At 43.2% G+C, this 20,909-nt stretch overlaps 1 protein-coding gene across 1 annotated transcript in view; it reads right to left on the reverse strand.

Annotated features, from left to right (window-relative positions):
• Nucleotides 1-20,534, reverse strand: part of NIPAL3 (NIPA like domain containing 3) — a 53,550-nt gene extending 33,016 nt beyond the window's left edge. Inside the window, 2 exon segments of the mRNA XM_020983113.2 lie at nt 15,857-16,093; nt 20,380-20,534. Of these exon segments, the coding sequence (XP_020838772.1) occupies nt 15,857-15,949 (93 nt within the window). The 5' untranslated portion in view covers nt 15,950-16,093; nt 20,380-20,534.
• Between the last annotated feature and the right edge of the window lie 375 nt (nt 20,535-20,909).

The raw sequence follows: 20,909 nt of genomic DNA on the forward strand, positions 1-20,909 counted from the left end.
TGATGTGACTGGGCCAAGGTCACACAGGAAGTGGCAGAGCTAGAATTGAACCCAGAGGCCCTCTGACTCCAAATCTAGGCTGTCAATTACCTTGAATGGTATAGCAGACAGAGAGTTGGCTTGTAGTCAAAGGACCTGGGTTCAAATCCCTGCTCCAATTCCTCACTACCCGTGTGACCCTGGACTAGCCTTTTGCTCCCCCCTGGCCGTTCACTCCTCTATTTAAAAAAAAAAAGGTGCTTGGACAGGATGGCCTCTGAGGTATCTTCTAGGTCTAGACCTAGGACCCTATGAAATCCTTCCATTTATTTCCAACAGTGGAAGATCAGGCCTTAATAATCCCAAGCATCATTTCCCCCATACTTCCAAACTTGTAACTTTTCAGGTCAGGTTTTAATAAAAGCCATAGAAAATAATTCAGTCAGTCAATAAGCATTAATTAAGCATCTACTGTGTGCAGGTACTGAGCTAAGTGCTAGGGATACAAAGAAAGGCAAAAGACAATCCCTGCCCTCCAGGAGCTCCTGGGTCTACAGGGGAGGCAACAAGCAAACAGCTCTGTGCAGACAAGCAATGTAAAGGATAAATAGGAAATAATCGACAGAGGGAAGGCACTAGAATTAAGAGCGAGGAAAAGCTTCCTGCAGAAGGGAGCTGGGAACTGAAGGAAGCCAGGAGGCAGAGATGAGGAGGGAGAGCCTTCCTGAAGGCAGAACAACTCAAACCAGAGCCTTCCTGAGGCTCAAGGATAAATGTAATAGCAGTGAATTAGCAGCACCTTCTAATCCACGCTCCTCTCAAACACCAAGATGCTGGGGCTGCGTGTTCATAGGAGGCCTCCCTTCCTAAGCAGACGACATTCTGCATGCCCGTCTCGCCAATTTAGCCCCACCTTTCCCCACCCCTCTTAATTCTAGTGCCTTCCCTCTGTTGATCATTTCCTATTTATCCTTCATGTTGCTTGTCAGTACACAGCTGTTTGCATGTTGCCTCCCCCATTAGACTGGGAGCTCCTTGAGGGCAGGGACTATTTTCTGCCTCTTTGTAGCCTAACCTCTTAGCACAATGCCTGCTCCTAGAAGGCACTTAATAAATGTTTATTGATTGACTGATTTGTCAATGCTCATTTGTTAAAATGGTGGGTATTCCTCCTGTTTTCTCAGGTTTTTAATTGGGAATGTTTGAAGAGGAGGAAAGAAGGGTTAACAATAATTATGCTCCTCCCCTCCCCCCAAAAAAGAAGGGACAATGAAACATTTTTTAAAATGCAAAGAAGGAAGTTTAGAAGGAATCATCAAAAGCAGGACAGTTTTGAAGCAATGTGTGGAACTATTATAGACTTTCAAAAAAATGCAAGTGACATACAGATTCGAAGTTTCATGTCCAATCCTTGTTTTGTGTTCCACCATTATATGTGGATAGACTCTTTTAGGGGGCATTTAAGTTTAAAAAAAAGTTCATTTTTTAAAAAGAGTCAAGGACAAGGTATTTAATTACATGCTATTCATGGATGCATTTTGGCTTAAACGTAAAGATTCTTAGCCATGTCAAACAACTACTGTTTATATTTATGAAGCACTTTAAAGTTTACAAAGCACCTTATATCTATTATCCCAATTGTGTTGTCTCTCACCATGCTAGGGTCTGGGGATACAAAGACAGAAAAATAACCTTTAACCCTCACAACAACCCTATGGGAGGTTATTCTCTCCATTTTACAGATGAAGAAATGGAGGTTTGGAGAGATGAAGCCTAGCCAGCTAACAGGTAGGAGACTGGGACTTGGAGGCATCATGCCATATAGTAGAGGCATCAAAGAGGAGGCCCACTATACTCCCCAGTGTAGCCCAGACCAGATTAAAATGTAATTGGGAAATTTTAACAAAATAAATAAAAATGCAATAGAACATAGATGACATGAATATTGTTTTTTTTAAGTAAAAATTCAGCTGCAGGGAACTTTGTCTCTGGTTTTAGTGGCCCCCATTTCTATCTGAGTTTCACATCACCGGATAGTGAATAAAGCTCTAGACTTGGAGTCAGAAAGACCTGGGTTCAAATCCCACCTCAGATCATTATTGTGTGCTCCTGGGCAGGTCACCTAACCTCTCTTGGCCCCAGGGTGCTCATCTGTAAAATGAAGGCGTTGGACTCAATGACCCATTCGGTTGGTTCTTTCTAGATCTAAATCTGTGACTCTACCATCGTTACTCCTTAGACTGGATTTGGAGTCAAAGGAAGTACTAGGGTACAACAGGGAAAACGATGCAATTAGAGCCAGATGCCTATGGACCTTGGACAAGTCACTTGACTTTCATTAGCCTCAGTTTCCCCATTTGTAAAATGAGAGTCATACTCCTTGTACTACCTATATATGGGGACTGATATGAGGAAGATGCTTTGCAAACCTTGAAGATCCACAGAATTGGGAATGACTTATAATTTCCACCACGCCAGGCTGTGTCTCAGGGAAAGCAGGCAGGCTTTCCACCTACTTACTGATATAATGCAATTGCTTTTGAATGATGGGGTGGGGGGGAGTTTGGATGACTCAGTTCTACATCTATGGGCCTGCAATTCACAAAGATGGGTTTGATCCAGCCTCTCTGGAAACAGGGAGCACTAGGGAAAAAAAGAAGGGGCTTTTCTGGCAATGAATCAGCAAACTCTAATGGAGAGCCTAGCATAATGACAGGCACTTGCATAGTTCTTGACCTGACTTCAAAGCCCAGAGCTCTACAAAAACTCTGCTCTGCCTCTAAAGTGTGTGCAAAGCATTGCAGGCGGTTAAAAGTGGTAGAAGGTGTGGGAGACTCTGACGTCAAGAACTCGACATCTCATCGGGGAGACAGGGCAGATAAACAGAAAAAAGGGGATGAAACAAAAAGGCAGACTTTAGGTACCAATGAGCTGAATAGATAATACAGACAGGAATTCACGTCTGTGCTTGGGAAATGAGCTTGGTGGAGATATAACTGGGCATTTACCCCTGCAAATGCTACAGACGAAGCTATTGGAGACCCAGAAAAGGGAGTTCTAGTCACCGGAGTCCCTGCCTCTGTCGGGAAACTCATCTGATTTTATCAGCGTAATAGACATTAAAGAGGGTGCATCATGGCTTGCTTCGCTGCTGCACTCTAAGGATTTTCCATCTGAAGCCTTTCCCAGGTGGTGTTTCCCCTATTAGAATGTGAGCTCCTTGAGAGCAGATAGCGTCCTACCCTTCCGTTGGTATCTCTCCCCAGCGCTCTGCACACTGTAAATGCTCAATAAAGATTTTATTCACTTGTTCACCCATGAATGAGCAAACGAAGGTATGGACAGTGGACTGGTTTACAGCTCTTCAGATGGAATAAATACCTAACAGGTACTGAGCAAAAAAATCTTTACGTGAGCTGACACCACTCACAGGATCCAGGAAAATGGCTTGTTTATGGCTGAGCAGGCCAAACCATTGATGACAGGTAGCCATAAAATAAATATTTTAGTAAACTTATTTTAAATTTTAGCACTATAACAACAATAATAATAACTACCGTTTATATGATGCTTAAAGATTTACAAAGTGCTTTACAAATATCATCTCATTATATCCTCACAACAATCCTGGGAGGTAGTTGCTATTATTCCCATTTTGCAAATGAGGAAACTGAGGCAAAGGTTTATGTGATATGTCTAGGGTTGCACAGCTAAGCTAATAAGTGCTGAAACAACAGATTCTCAGAGCTGGAAGAGACTTTAGACATTTCAGCCTTTTTTTTTGTATTGTGGACCCCTTTGGCAGTCTGGCGAAACCTATGAACCCTGGCTCAGAGGCGTGTTTTTAAATAATTGAAGGAAATGTTAAATTTCAGTTAGGGGTGGGTAAAAATAAATACGTATCTTTTTTCCCTCACTGAAGTTCATAGAGTCCATGGTCTATCCGTGGGTTCTCTGGCAGGGTTGGAGGACCCCAGGTTAAGAACCCCTGATCTAAACTGATCTGTATCTGAATAAGGCTTCCCCTCTACAACCACCAAGAAAAAGTGGTCATTCAGCCTTTGCTGGAAGACCTCCAATGAGGGGAAACAAAGGCAGCCCATTCCACTTTAGGCAGCTCCAACTCTTAGGAAGCTTTTCTTGATATCAAACGTAAATTCTCTTCTTTGTCTCTTCCCCTCATAACTCTTAGTTCTGGTATGTAAGAGCAAGCAGGAAAAGTCTAACCATTTTTGCCTGGGATGGCCCTTCAGCTACATATAAACACAGCAATCATGCCTCCATCCCCTACCCCTCACTACCAACTCTCTCTTATCAAAGCCAAATATGCTTCCACAAAGTGATGTGACAGGGAGGCACTTCACCATCAGGATTTCCCTCCTCTGAACACTGTCCAGCCTATTAATTTCCTTCTGAAAACGTTTTGCCCCAAATGGAATACAATATTATAGATCTGACCCAACTGGGAGGAGTAGAGCAGAACCCCACTTACTTTCCTTGCTCTAGATTCTCTGCCTCTCTTAATGCTGCCTAAGAATGATATAACCTTTATTTAGGGGCAGCTAGGTGGTTCAGTGAATAGTATTGGGTCTGGAGTCAAGAAGACCTGAGTTCAAATCCAGTCTCAGATATTTACGGGTTGTGTGACCCTGGGCAAGTTACCTAATATTTGTTTGCCTCAGTTTCCTCATCTACAAAATGGGAATAATAATAGCATCTATATGCCAGTGTTGTTGTAAGGATTAAATGAGATAATACTTGTAAAGTACTTAGCACAGTGCCTGTCACATAGTAAATGCTATGTAAATACTAGTTATTATTATTAATAATTTCCTGCCATATCACATGTACCATGGATCCATTCGGACCTTGAAGTCCAAGTTCCAAAAACCCAAGATTTTTATCATGTGAATAGCTGCCTAGCTATTTCTCTACCATATCGTATTTGTGAAAATAATCCCTTATGATTTCTGTCCTTGTCTTTCCAATAAACCCTCCACAGGGGATCTACTCAGTGTATTGGCAGCCTCTGTTTAATACGCTCATTACATTTTTATTCATGAATTCCATGCCTGGTCCTTGGTTCTGTCTGCACAAAACCTTGAACCCTGAAGTGTCACTCAGTCAAAGCTTTCTTGGGCCAGGAAACTGCTCGATTCTGGTCTCCGTTTTCCCCCAGATACACTGGACCAGCTCAGACAAGCTTCTTGGGCTGTGGCTTCCTTTTCCCTTTCAGCTTTCCTCTCTCAACCATTTCTCCTCTGGCAAGCCTAATTTGATCAACTGACCAACGAACAAGCATTACCTAAGAATGTCTACTATCTGCTAGGCACTGGAGAGACAAAGACATAAATGAAATAGTCCCTGCCCTCAGGAGGCTTACAGTCCACTGGGGAAATGCAGTACATGCACAAGGAGTCAATCAATCAACATCATTTTTTAAAGTTCTTACTAATTCTGAGACATTGGGATATAAAGACAAAAAAAATGGTCTCTGCCCTCAGGAGGCTTACATTCTACCGGGGGAATATGACAAATGCAAAGTAATCAATCAGTCAACAAGGATTTACTATCTGCTCTGGGCCAGGCACTGAACAAAGGACTGGAAACACGCAGTGAAAAGTCAGTCTCTGCCCACAAGGAGCCAACTGGCTAGAGGCGATCCCACCTCGGGAGCTTCTTACTAGCTATTTGGCTGTGGGCAAAATCATTTTAAACCTGAACCCTTCTCTGAACCTCAGTTTCCTCACTTGCAAAATGGGTATCCCACAGTGCTGTCCTGTCTGTGACGTTCTAGTGAGCCAATAATGTTAAGTCCTCCAAAAATACCTCTATCCATTCCTGCCATTATTATGATGTCCTCTGCGGCTTCACTCAACCTGGGGAAAGCTTAAGCTGCAGTCTCAAATATCACAAGGAAAACCACAAAAAAACAATCCACACAAAGGTAACCACAGCCTTAATTTAAAGTATAAACAAAGGCTGGGCTGTTTGTTCCCTAGCTAGTCTCGGCTACAGATCAAAGGTCCCACCCTCCCTGAGGTCTTCCTAGAACATCACAGCCTCTGAAATAAATAACTGAAGGGTGAATTGAATTTACCTGATAAAAAAATGATCGATACATTCTGTATGGACACATCAGTGACTGCCCAATAAACAACCTCTCTGGGCCTCAGTTCCCTCACTGAAAATGAAGGACGGGCCCCTCTTAGCTCTAGGTCCATAAACCTCTGATTCTACGAACTTTTCTCTCATTTCTTCAATTGTTCCTTTCCAATAAAAAAAAATAAACGTTGAATAAAATCGCAATTACAACTGATGGTACAGGGAACGGTCCACTTTTGTAGTTTGCTATCTATCAGCATTGTCCCTAATTTCAAGATGAAGAACTGAGGTCAAGGGATTTGTCACAGAGGTCACAAAAATAGGAGATTGAGGGTACAGTGGAAAAAGTACCGGATTAGGAGCCATATATTCAATGGTAGGCGCAAGGGGATAGAGTGCTGGGCTTGGAATCAGGAAGATTCAAATCTTTGTGAGTTCAAATCTGGCTTTAGACTAGCCATGTGACCCTACAATTCAGAGAATTGTAGAATTTTTCTTTTTTGGTTAGAAGTCACTTCACCCTGTTTGCCTCAGTTTCCTCATCTGTAAAATAAACTGGAGAAGGAAATGGCAAACCACTTTGCCAAGTTTATCTTTGCCAAGAAAACTCCAAATGGAGTTTGACACAAAGAGTCAGACAGGACTGAAAAATGATACAAGCTCAATGCTAATTCTGGCATTTTACATTCTGGTGATCTTGGACTAGTAACTCATCTCTGAGGTATCTTCCAGCTAGGATCCCATGATTCAAACCCCAGTTTCCTGACTCTGAGTACAACATTGTTTCTCTTCTCCTAGGCTTGCTCTTTATTGAAAGAGTTACAAAGACAGGCTTGGACTGATGGGAAAAATTTTGTATGGGAGGTGTGTGATGAAGAGGAGGGCCTTCTTTGGGCTGTGGATGCTGGCAGCCTCTGAAATTGCAAACACAATGGCTTCTGGCCATCCCTCTGCTTCCAAAGGAAGAAACAATGTGCCTTCTCTCTCATTTATCTGGAATATATATATGCATGTTGACTTGCTTTGATGAGAGCTCATAATGAGTTGACTTGGGCCTGCTCCTCTTCCTGTGGCTAGCCAGCATTTCAAATACCCAATGGGCCATCAGAAGGGGGAAGTGGTGGTCCAGTTGAGACCCACAGCCTCCCAGGTTTAAGAGCTCAACTGACCCAAGCACTATTTCAGCACGCTTCTTGAGCATGGTTTAGTGGAAGGACAGCCAAACTCTGGCAGGACTCCATGACCAGGTCAGGATTTCGCTCCTCCTTCGTTGCTCTACATCAAAGCCTGCTTTCAACTAGTTACCTCTCCAGAAAAGTCTGAACAAGCTAATTCAACATAAGGCATTAGTACTATCTGATGATGGTTTATTTAATGTGGGACTCATCCAAGGGCATTTGCTTTCAAAAAGAGATGATACCTTGACCCAAGGGAATGAAGCTATGAAGTGTTTTTTCAGACAGTGACAAAAGGTCAGTAGTCAGCTATTTTTAGATATGGATACCTTAAGGATAATAACAGCTAGTGTTTATATAACGTTTTAAGGTTTGCAAAGCATCTTACCAGTTTTACCTTATCTGATCCTCACAACAACCCTATGAGATAGGTACTATTATTATCTTCGTTGTACAGATGCAGAAACTGAGGCAGACAGAGGTTAAATGATTTGTCCAGGGTCACATGGCTAGTAAATGTCTGAGGAAGTATTTGAACTCAGGTCTGCCTGGCTTTATCTACTGAACCATCTGGCCAGATTTAGATTCTATTGTCAAGATTCCCTGATCAATTGTTACAAACTAACAGTGAATCAAAGGTCTATTCCTAGGACAATTGGTGGTAGAGGATCAGAGAATTGTAGAATTTTTCTTTTTTGGTTAGAAAGACTCTAAAGATTCATTTAAGCCAGTCAGGGATAATGAACTTTTATGGGTCTTAGATGATCTCTGAGGTCCCTTTTACCTCCAACAGCCTTTGTCTGAAAGTGTTTTCCAGCTCCGACATTCTGTTTCACTACCAGCTCCGACATCTTGTGCTCTAAGGGTCCTCCCAGCTCTGCCATTCTGTATTCTAAGGGCCCTCCCAGTTCTGACATCCTGTGTTCTAAGGGTCCTCCCACCTTTGACATCCTGTGTTCTAAGGGCCCTCCCAGCTCTGCCATCCTGTGTTCTAAGGGCCCTCACCTCTGCCATCCTGTGTTCTAAGGGCCCTCCACCTCTGACATTCTGTGCTCTAAGGGCCCTCCCACCTCTGACATTCTGTGCTCTAAGGGCCCTCCCACCTTTGACATCCTGTGTTCTAAGGGCCCTCCCAGCTCTGCCATTCTGTTTTCTAAGGGCTCTTCCAGCTCTGATATTCTATGTTCTAAGGTCCCTCTCAGCTCTGATATTCTCTGTTCTTAGGCCCCTCCTGACATTCTCTGTTCCACTACCAGCTTAGAGACTCCATGATTCTATGCCCTTTTACTACCTAAAAAATGACAAACTCTTGTATTTTGAAGAGAATAAATTTTATATTAAGAGGGAAAGCTGGAAAAAAAGTTAGCCTTTTAGTAGAAATTGTCATTTGACTACAAACTCAACTCTAATTCTATATTCTGAAGGCCTGCATCTCTTCTGCCAATGACACTCTCTATTCAAATACCAAGCTGATCAAGCTGTCTTCATTTAATTTTTACTGAATGCCCACGGCCTACCAGGCACAGTACAGAAACAAGCATGTACTAAATTTCCCCTGCTTGGCCCCAAGGAGCAGTTGACCAAACAAAGAGAAGGCGCAGTGCAGTTGTATCACCTTTGGCTGTTTCTGCCACCTGCACTTTGGGTTGGCTTGGGGGAAGGGAGTGGCGGCCGAAGGCCATCGCCCTGACATTTTGGGCTTCCAAGAAATTCAGCCTTCCCTCGCCCTCTTCAGATGATACCTTCCCCTACCTTGACGCTGTTTGTGAAGCTTCCTTGTGGCATGGAATCACAGAATCTCAGGGTTAGAAGGGACTCCAAGGGGCATCGGGTCTAAGCCTCCTCCCTGAACCAGGAAGCCTCCTTCCCATGTGGTCATCCCAGACTCTGATTAAATAACTCCCGAATAGGGAGGCTCCCAACCTCATCAGACAGCTCACTCTACTAAATGAGTGAATAAAGCATTTAATTGCTAACCACATGCAAAGCACCGGGAATACAAATGGAAGAGTAAGACAATCCCTACTCCTGATATTTTAAGAGGGGAGACAAGCCCGGAAGATTTCAGCTGCAAGTAAGATGGAAAAGTCCCATCGTCCTTGGGGAGCAACAGCAAAGTAGATAGCGATGCCTCTTCTTTACCCAACGCTGCCTCATGCCGACTGGGGGTTTACCTGTGAGTCTCCTACAGTTTATGTTCCCCCTCAATCCTGAGTTGCTCGGCATTTATTAGATGACGTCAGCTCCTGAAGACATTCGCTTCTGTCTTTGGTCTCTGTAAGGCAGTGAGGTGTTAGCCTGGAGGAAAGAGCCCTGAGCCTGGGGTCACAAAAACCAGAGTTGGAATCCTGCCTCAAGGCACTTACTAGCAAGTTGCTCTGGGTCTCTGAGCCTCAGTTTACTCATCTGTACAACAGGGATAATAATAGCACCTACCTCACAGGGTGCTAGTGAGGATCAAATGAGGTAATACTTATAAAAGGTTTTGCAAATGTTAAAGCCTTCTCTTTCTCTCCTTCTCTCCCTCCTTCTCACCCTCTTCTATTCTCTCCTTCCCTCTCTCCTTTCCTTTTTTCCTCTCTCTCTGCTCTCCCTCCATCCTTCCCTCCCTCTTCTTTTTTTTCCTCTTCTCTCTCTCCCTGCCTCCCTTTCTCTAACCCTTTCCTCCTCTCTCCATATACATATGTATGTGTATAGATACATACACACACATATACTTATACATATATATATTATATATATATAGCTAGTATATGTAAGTTTGTATAGATACATATACTAGCTATTATTCTCTTTGTGACTTCAATGCATAACACAGTGACTGGCACATGGTGGGAGATCAGTAAATGCTTTTTTTAATTGAATTTTTATTAAGCCCAAAGCTGTCTTCCTCTGCCTTTTATCCACTGGCCCTAGTTTAGGCCTCTCTCTGGAGCCACATAAGAAGTATGGTATACTGTATAGAAGACCAGACAAAGAGTCATGAAGACCTGGGTTAAAATCGGGGGGGAGGAGGGTGCTGGAGTCCAGGTCATCCCTCGATTGTTAAATTTTCAGCATGCGTACTTATACCTTAGAACTGAGCAAACTGAGAACCAGGGCTTGCTTTATTGATTGCATAGAATTTAGGAAGTGATGGAAAAAATATTAATAATGAACAATAATCTTTAAAGTATATTGTTTTCAAAGAGCTGGTTGTTAAACATTTACCAGCACATCCCTAGTTAAAATCCTACCTCAGATACTAAGTTGCTTGACCCTGGGTAAGTAACTTAATGGCTTCATGGTTTTCTCCATAAAATGAGGGTATTGGGATAGATGGTGGTCACTAGGGGGCGCCATAGATTCATCTGCTTGAGTTCAAACATAGCCTCAGACACTTACTAGCTGGGTGACCCTGGGCAAGTCACTTTACCCTGTTTGCCTCAGTTTCCTCATCTGTAAAATGATCTGGAGAAGGCAATGGCAAACCACTCCAGTATCTTTGTCAAGAAAACCCTTAATGGGGTCCTGAAGAATCAGGCATGACTGAACCCCAACAATCAGGGCAGTCCTGATCGTTTTCATATTTGTACCCACAAGGCCTAGCACAGTAGCCGGCATGGAGTAAATGTCTACTGAACTGAACTCGCCATTCAAATGACAATGTAGAAACCTCATCAGGGTGGCTATTGGCACAGTAATGTTACAAAGAATGAGGCACTTCTTAAGCCCTGTCACCAAAAAAAGCCACACAATTACTATTCAGTGGTACAAAGAGTCACACAATCACCATTCAGCGGTCTATCAGCTTTGGATCCAAACACCTGAAAACAGCCCAGCCATTCACTTGGGCTGAAATGTCCCTCCTGCTCCTCAGAGTGTCAACTCACAGTACCCCCAAGAGGGCCCACTCACAGAGAGCTCATTCACTTTGGTCCAAGGCTTCTGAAATCCAGCCAAAGAGGGAAGATCACATTCTGGGCAGAACTCTCTCTGACCTCCTTAATCCTATTTCTATATGGGACAGCTATTTAAAAAGCACAGTTAGTCTGGCTTTATAAATGTTTGTTGAATGAAATTTTGTCTTGGCAGGGAGGAGAAAAGAAGGGGCAAGGGAGCAATGGAAAGATAATAATGTCTGGTCGTTTTTTGTTGTTTTTTTGCTTTTTGTTGGTGAGGCAATCAGGGTGAAATGACTTGCCAGGGTCACATAGCTAGTAAGTGTCAAGTGTCTAAGGCTGCATTTGAACTCAGGTCCTAACGACTCAAAGGCAGGAGCTTTACCCACTGTGCCATCTAGCTGCTCCTAATGTCTGGTCTGATCTGGAGAACACTCCTGTTACACAGAGTTAAACATTTCAGGCTTACATTCTATTGTACTGTCTTATTACTGTTTTGATCCAAAGACGGGTTGCAGATTTCCCCTTAAGTGTGGCTTGTAAAAAAACTGAGTATGACCAATCACTATGTTCTGTGCTAGAATATACATGCTGATTTGGGGGTGGGTGGCCTATATTTTGACCAATGGGCTTAAGAACTCCAGGAAATCAAGATATAATCGGGTGCAGTGGAAAGAACTCTGCTCTTGGAGTAAAAGACCTAAGGTTTCCGTCCTGGCTCTGCTACTTACTAAAGTGTACATGTCCTTGACCCTGGACAAGTCACTATATTTCTCTCAGCCTCAGTTTCCCTACCTGTAAAACGGAGATAATAATGTCTATACCATCTACCTTCCCTACCCCTCCACCCCTAAAATGAGACAAAAACAAACAAAAAAAACCCCTTTGTGTAAACTGTAAACCAGCACGTAAATGTGAGCTGTTATGGTCTTAGAATCTTATTGTTCAGAAAAGATTGGACCAAAATCTCCCTCCCTGTAACTTCTGCCCATTAAACAGATTCGAATTGCTCTTTACTTTTTGCAAATAATGTATAATACTTAGGATGATTTTACCACGGAAGAGCTGGACATATTCATAAATGACATGCCTCAGATACTTACCAGCTATGTGACCTTGGGCAAGTCACTTACCTTCCATTTGCCTCAGTTTCATCATCTGTAAAATGGGGATAATAACAGCACCTCTCTCCTAGGTTGTGGTGAGGCTCACATGAGATAACTGTAAAGCACTTAGCGCAGTGCCTGGCACAGTGTCGTTCAGTCATTTTTCAGTTTTGTCCGATTCTTTGTGACCCTGTTTGGGGTTTTCTTGGCAAAGATACTACAGTGTTTGCCACTTCCTTCTCCAGTTCATTTAAAAAAAATTTTTTTTTAAAATTTTTAGGCAGTTGGGGCTAAGTGACTTGCCCAGGGTCACACAGCTAGTAAATGTCAAGTGTTTGGTATGAGGCCGGATTTGAATTAAGGTCCTCCTGACTTCAGGGCTGGTGCTCTATCCACTGCACCACCTCGCTGCCCCCTCCAGTTGAGGAAACTGAAGCAAACAGGGTTAAGTGACTTGCCCAGCGTCATACAGCTAGGAAGTGTATGAGGCCATATCTGAATTCATCAGGTTTTCCTGACTCTAGGCCCAGCGCTCTACCCACTGTGTTACCTAGCTGCTGCCGTTGGCACATAGTAAGCACCATGTAAATGTTAGCTATTATTTTTCCAATGCATGGCACATAATAAGTGCTTAATAAATATTGACTGACTAATGATATGACTTAGCTGGAACTGGAAATGCTGCAGAGGCTACGAGGAGCAAAGGCAGCGTGAGGAGTCCGCTCACTGATGAGGAGTTTTAGAAGTTAGGAAAAGGCTGACAATTTAACACGATTGCACATATAGAACCTATATTGGATTGCTCACCATCTTGGGGAGGGGTAAAGAGAGGGAGGAAGGGATGAAGTTTGGAATGCAAAACTTAAAAAAATACCCAAATATTAAAACATTTTTTAACATATAATTGGGGGAAAATATTATTAAAAAAAAAAAAGCTTGGAAGAGACCTAAGGAAGAAATTAGAAAAGAATGATAAACAGAGAAAAGATAGAAAAGATTTGCAAATAGATATGTATATATATTTATAGTTTTATATTATATATATACATACATAGATAGAGAGAGAGCAAGCATATATGTAAAATACACAAATAAAACAGTGCGCATGAAGGTTTTCATCGTAACTACTTACAGCCATCCATCTCCCCAACTTCCAGTTACCCAGGACTGCAACCTCTGAATCATCCTCAATTCTTCCTTCTCCCTCCATCCTCACTCAGTGCTGACGTCTTGTTGATTCTACCCCCAAAATCTATCTCGATTCCATCCCCTTCCCTTTACCACACCACAGCCACCAAAGTTTAGCTCTTATCACCTCTCACCAGGGCTATCCTAACAGCCTCCGAACTGGACTTGCTATTTCTAATCACTCCCAAATTCTGGGTTTGCTACTTATCCCCTGCCTGACCTCAAGCAAATCATTGGGCCTCAGTTTCTTTATCTGTAAAATGAGGGGTCTGTTGGGCTGCATGGCCTCTGAGTTCCCTTTTAGCTCTAAATTTGATTCTCTGACCCTTCTCTCATTCATCCTCCACAAATATTTACCAAATATTCCTCAAGCATCAGGCTGACCACATTACTACCTTCTGGAGGATCTGTGGCTGGTCTTTATTGCCTCTAGGACAAAATACAACCTTCTTAGCTTGGCACTGAAGATCCCACTCACAGTCTGGCCCTGGCCACCTTTCCAGCCTCATTTCCTAACGCTCCCCTTGGCACCCTCTACTTTCTGGCCAAATGGGCCTATGTGTCATTCCCCGAGGTTGGCATCTCTCCTCCCCCGCTTGCTTTTGCACAGGCCATTTCTGCCCCCAACCCCCAAATCTTAGAAAGCAGTGCCTCCTCACTTCTGCTCTGAGGTTTCCTTAAGGCTTTTAGCTCAGGACCTACTCCTTTTGCAAAGCCTTACTGGATTTGCTTACTTAGCATTTTCTCTCTCCTCAAATGATCCTGCATAAACACATCTGTTTTCCTGCTGTAACACCTAGTAGAGTATAAGTTTCCTGAGGGGAGGGGATTCTTTTCTATTTTATCTTTGTATACCCAGCCCATGTAATAAGTCAATGCTCAATACATGCTTAGATTAGCTAGCTTTATTCAATTCCATGAACATGTTTTAAGCACCTACTATGTGCCAGGCAGGAGCAGCTATGTGGCTCAGTGGATAGAGTACCAGGCCTAGAGTCAAGAAGACCTGAGTTCAAATCCAGCCTCAGACACTTACTACCTATGTGACCCTGGGCAAATCACTTAACCCTGTTTGCCTCCGTTTCTTCATCTAGAAAATGAGCTGGAAAAGGAAATGGCAAATCAATAAAATCCCTTAGATTATGAGCTGCTTGAGAGCAGGGGTTGTGTTTTTGCTTTTTTTGTATCCTCAGTGCTTAACATTATGCTTGGCACGCAGTAGGTGTTTAATAAATGCTTGTAGACTGACTGACTGAATCTCAGATTCCTTGTATGAAAACGGGGAAATAATGCCTGAAAATACTCTATAATACAGAGTTGTGTGAACAGTATGAAAATGTTATAGAAATGTGAGGTACTGTAATTGCTTCTGCTCTGACAGAAAGAAAAGGTCAATCCTTAACAATAATCGCTATTGTCTGCTTGAAAGTTTCCAAAGCACAGCATGTACCATATCCGATTTTAGATTCACAATAACTCTGTGAGCTAAACACTGTAGATAATAGTATCCCCATTTTGCAGGGGACAAAACTGAGGCTCAGAGACATTAGATGACTTTCCTGGGTCACCCAACTAGGAGGTGTCAAAAGAAGGATTTCAATCTAGGTCTCTAGGAAACAAAATCTTTCTCTTTTTTACCCTTCCTCCCTCCCTCCCTTCTTTCCTTCCTTCCTTCCTTTCACATTTTCCCTTCAAGGAGGTATACCCTGCACTGATTATCTTTTTTAAAATTTATTTTTTGTTTTTAGTTCCAAATTCTCCCCCTCTTTCTCATCCCTTGAGAAGGCAAGAAATGTGATGCTCGTTATACACATGAGATCACTGCATGACTATAAGAACCATGCTGGCTTGTCCCATATGACAACCTCTCTAAAAACAGTGATTGTTTAGTTAGCAGTTACACCATTCTGATCCCTGGTCTCAGTTTTCATCTCCTGGAAACAGAGATGGTTCACCATATTTAGATGTCTGATGTAGAGCAGTGGACTAGAGGGGTCAAGAGATCTGGATTCAAATGTTGGTTCTTCCACTAGCTCACTATATAATCTTGAGCAAACACTTCTGAGCCTCAGTTTCCTCACTGGTAAAGTGAGGTTGTCGGCTTTGATAATCTCTAACCCTTCGCTTGGTAAAGCAGAAGGAACACGGGCTCCGAAGTCAAAGTCCTGGGTTCAAATCCTGCCATTGCTGCTTCCAATTCATGTAACCTTGAGCAAGTCACTTAACCTCTTGGGGCCTCAATTTCCTCATTTTAAAGATATGGGGTTGGACTACAGGACCTCAGACATTCCTTTTTGCTCTAAATCTATGAATAACCTAGAAAAAGCAATTAAACACACAGCAAAATCTCCAATGAAAGAAATATTAAATTCTCCACGAAAGAATTAAAAAAGAAAAAATCAAAGGATCAAAAAGCCCTTGCCTTGTAAGAGAAAGAAACTTCATTGCCCGAGACAGTCACGCTTGTGGGTGGAAGCTGCTGGAGCTGCAGGTCCGGGCTGTTGGCTCCTTCCATGGTGGTCTCTATCCACACATTTCTTCTTGGCAGTCACTTGGTAACTGAAAATACCTTCAGGTGGAAGACTTTAGGTAAGGCAGACGCCGGAGTCCATCTTTCCTTCTGAGTTTTTACCATTTCCCAGACTCTATCTTCTCATCGCTAGGCAAAAGAAACATCAAGTCATTCATTCATTCCTTCATCGACCACCCATCCAACATTTATTAGTCACGGACTGTATTCAAGGCACAATGTTGGGTGACAGACCTCCAAACTGCTCTTTGCTGATCAATAACCCTGTTTCTTACCAGCACCTAGAGAAGAGCTTATTTCTTCCTTCACAGACAGTGCTGATAAGTAGGGGTATGGATTTAATCTTTTTTTTTTAATTTAATCTTCTGATGGCCTAGCATTAAAGGGCATTAAAAAGTCACCCAATAAGGAAACAAGCCCAACCCTGCCACCCAAGACCAAGGTGAATTTAGAATAACACACACCCAGACTATCATAAGATCCGCTCAACTGGTTTTCCCGACTCTTCTGTGCCCCGATCTCCAATCTGCGCTCGTGGGCATTTAATAAATAGCTGCGGAATCAGCCCACAAGCATTTATTAAGTGCTTATTGTGTCCTAGGCACTGGGGATATAAAGAAGTGGAAAAACAAGTCCAGAACTCTAGGGCTTCTCCTTCTAATGGAAGATAACATGTAATTAACAAGGTCCCTAACAAGATATACACAGGGCAGGTGGGAATTAATCTTAAAGGGGAAAGCATTAATGTTGGAGGGAAGTAGGAAATAACGCATCCTGAAGGCAATGGGAAACAAATTTTGTCTTTGTCATTTCCAGCACTTATCGCATAGTAGGCACTTTAAAAATGCTTATTGATTGCTTGCATAATAAATATCTGTTGAATGAGTGAACCTTCTACTCATGTCTCTGCTGCTTAAGATCTGCCATCCCATCTCCCTCTGTTTCTTTCCTCTCTTCATAATCCAACTGAAGTCAATGTTCCCTAACTTTAATCTCTGCAGTTTTACTACTAATAATGATAATAGCAAAGTACTTGGAGATTTATAAAGTGTTTTGCCTAATTTCAACTTCATAACCACCATAAAGGGTATAGGTGGTGCCACCACTATTGTCAGCTCCATATTACAGATCAGGCTCTGAGTCTCGTGAGAGGTTAAAGGACTGGTCCATCATCTCCCAGTTAGTACCAGTTGTGGGATTCGCACCCATGTCTCCCTAGATTCAGAGTCCATCAGGGTTTCCATTATACCCTATATCCTTCATATCCCTGACTCTCCAAAACAAAACAAAAATTTCTCTACTACAGAGCGAGCCACCTGTATTTATCCATCTTCTTCCCAGAGAAAGGGAAGACACCCACCCCCTCCAGCTGGAACAAACCGCCCCTACTAAGTTGGGTGGGGCACTGCAGAAGCTGGAGTGTCCTTAAAGATGCCAGAGAGAATTCCTAGCCCAATGACCGGGTACAGCTGGCTATTTCCATCCCCACCCGTAGAGAGCAGAAAATCCCAAACTCTTGCCAAGTCTTTCTTTCGAGGATCTCTAAGCCCTTTCCCAGAGGAAGGAATCTTACAGAATTGGTATTTCTGCAGTACCTCAAAGTTTGCAAAATGCTTCACACATGTTATCTCATTTGATCCTCCCAACACCTCAGTGAGGCAGGTGCTATTATTATTCCTATTTTACAGATGGGGAAACTGAGGCAGAGAGAGGTTAAATGGCTTATCCATAGGGGCAGCTAATGGCACAATGGATACAGCACCAGGCCTGAAGTCAGGGAGATCCTAGTCCAAATCCAGCCCCACACACTTACTAGCTGTGTGACCTGGGCACTATCTGCCTCAGTTTTTTCAACTATAAAATGGGTATAAGAACATTGAGCTCATAGGGTTGTTGTGAAGATCAAAATGAGATCGTGTTTGTAAAAGTGCTTAGCACAGTGCCTGACACACAATATGCTATATAAATGCCTACTGTCTTTCTTCCCTTCCTATGGTCACACAGGTAGTTAAGTGTCTGAGGCAGGATTTGAAGCCAGGGCTTCCTGACTCCAAGTCTCCAAGTCCAGGTAGGGTTTTTTCAATTGTGCCACCTCACTGCCTATGCCTTATACATCTTGGACATTTTGAGTTGGGGTGCCCATAGAACACCCGGGTGGGATGTCTTGTAGGCAGCTAGCAGATGTATTTTGTAGTCATGGGCTTTGGCATCCCTGGTGTGGAGGAGCTAAGTTACGTTGTTGGGACTTAGAGACAGCCAAAGAAGACCCTGTAGTGAGGACCAGGAGGAAGCTTCAGGGCAGATCAGTGGGAAACAAACACGTTAGGTAGTTAAATTGCTTAAATTGCTAACCTCCGGATGGTCACTGGATCATAACAGATGACAGTCTCTACTGGGAGAGGAGTCTTGGTTAAATGGGCACAGTATATCTGAAATAATTGGGAACTTGGAGGCAAGGGAGACCCTGGTTCAAATCCAGCCTCTGACACCAATTACATGACAAATGATCTCTCTGAGCCTCAGTTTTCTTATCTGTAAAATGGGGATGATCTTTCCCATAGTATTATTCTGGGGAAGCAGACAGCCAGAACAAGAGGCAGGAAAAGTTGCCTCTGATGTTTACTAGTCATGTGAACAAGGGCACACTTTATCTTCTAAGTCTTAATTTTCTCATTTATAAAATGGAGATGCTACAGTATAGAATGCCTTCCTCATTAGGCGGAGGTGAGTCTCAAATGGGGGAAGTAGCCCTTAGCAGACCTTAACATTTAAAAATGAGAGATTATTATTCATCTATAAGCATGTATTGAGACTACTCTATTATTAGATCAATTAAGTGCCTACTAAGGGGGGGGGAAGGGACAAAAAACAGAAACAGCCCAATTATGTATAAAGATAGTTTTCAACATTCATTTTTGTAAGATTTTGCATTCCAAATCTTTCTCCCTCCCCAAGACAGCAAGCGCTCTGATATGGGATATACACGTATAATCATATTAAACATATTTCACATTAGTCATGTTGTGAAGGAAGAATCAGAACAAAAGGAAGAAACCAGGAGAAAGATACTACAAAAAAACAAACAAAAAAAAGAGTCAAGAGGCATTTATTAGGGTTTTACTATGTTCCAAACATTAAGCTAAGTGCTGGGGATACAAACAATGGGGGAAGGGGGTGCTGGGGAAGACAACGAACCCAAAAAGGGTCAAGGAAGCAGACAGGGGAGGGGAGTCACAAGTGAAAAGGCAGGAAACGGAACCAGGTTTGGAAGAACTCTAAATGCCAAGCCGAGGAGTTTCTGTTTAATCCTGGAGATGATTTGCAAGCCTTAAATGCAAGGACACACCATTGTAATCACTACATATAAAATACAGCTCTCCTGGTCTCAATGTAGATGAAAATTCTTATTCTCTAAATCCTACCAAAACACAGAAAAGTTTCCCCTCACCCAGAGAGGCCTGACATTACTAAGATAATTGAGGGTATTGTAGCACCTGGGGCATCCTGGTCACACCAAGAGGCAGGAGGCCTAGGTTCCTGCCCAAACTTTCCTAATAACTGGCGGTGTGACCTTAGGCACTTCACCCTGTCTCAGTCTCAGCTGTCTTAGATTATTAGGTGATATCTATGCTCTTTTCTAGATCTTGGTTCTAATTAAGGGAGAAATATTATTAAAGGAAATATATTCCAACTGCTTAAAATGGTCACACAGGCACAGAGATGCTCTTTGGTTTAACCCTTTCTCTCTCGAATTAAGGGAGGCTAGGCCAGGTGAATGCCAGTGGGAAAGAAGCAAAAAATTGGAGGCTTGGGTCATGGATCCAAATCCAAAGGCCTTTTGACAACTGAGTAAACTAAGACGTGCCCAAGGTCACACAAGCGGTGAGCATCAGAGGGACAACTTGAACTAGGTTCTCTGGCTCCAGACCAGCGTTATTTCCACAAACGTAGAGAGAGGGGAGCACCCATCCGGGAAGCTCTGGGGTGTGGCCCATAACAGAAGAGTTAAAAAAAAATATATATATATATATATACATATTCCTCAGCTAGAACAGGGTCTGGGATAAGGCTGTGAATACAGGTCCTTTTTCTACCTGAGGTTATTTCTTTACCCAAAGTTAATTCATTTCACTTCCTGGTTTGCTTCACCCCAGCTATCACCCTCCATCAGGTAACAAGATCCCCCCATCCCCCCACCAGGTAAATGCAATTCGGAAACAGCATTTTGTAGCCACGACACTGGTCAGAAAATGAGCCTGGTAATAGGAAGCACAGACCAACTGAGAAATGCATCAGAGATGACTGGTAATGAATTAACTTTCCACCTACTTGGGGAAAATAAACACAAAAACACTCACTTTCCCAAAGCGCCGCAACCGAGCCCCAGGCTGTGTCCCCCAGTGCGTTTGGCTCACCTGCTTTTCCTCTACGCACCCTCCATCCATCAGTGGCTTCGCGGGGGAGGACTCCGTCTGTCCCCCACCAGAGGGAGAGGACCCTGGTTAATTTCTTCTCCAGCTGGGCTCTTCCCGGCTGGTGCAGCGCTTCTCTCTGCGAGGCGGGGCCTCTAGCGGCCTGCCACTTAGCAGTGACGCTCCGTGACGCTAGGCGGGCGTGAAATTGACATCCCCAGGCTATTGGCTGGAGCCCGACAAGCTTGTCTGAAGCGTGGGGAGAGAAGGGAAGGGACGGCCCTGGAGAGGTGGACAGGGGGAGGGGACACCCACGGGGCTCCTGGAGCACCCACATTCCGTGGCCTGGGCTGGTCATTTCAAGGACAGGCTGGGCAAATGAGGATTGACTGGAGGGAGCGGGTCTCCAGCCCCGCCCAGCATTGATTAAATAAACCCCTGCTAAACAGAAATGAAAAATAATAGCTGCTCCTGGAAAAAGTGATGAGATCAAATTGAGGCACTATGTAGGTGATTTGCATACTGGTGTGAAG

Source organism: Phascolarctos cinereus, unplaced genomic scaffold, assembly GCF_003287225.1.
Source record: "Phascolarctos cinereus isolate Bilbo 61053 unplaced genomic scaffold, phaCin_HiC Scaffold_726;HRSCAF=1367, whole genome shotgun sequence".
Classification (NCBI taxonomy): domain Eukaryota; kingdom Metazoa; phylum Chordata; class Mammalia; order Diprotodontia; family Phascolarctidae; genus Phascolarctos; species Phascolarctos cinereus.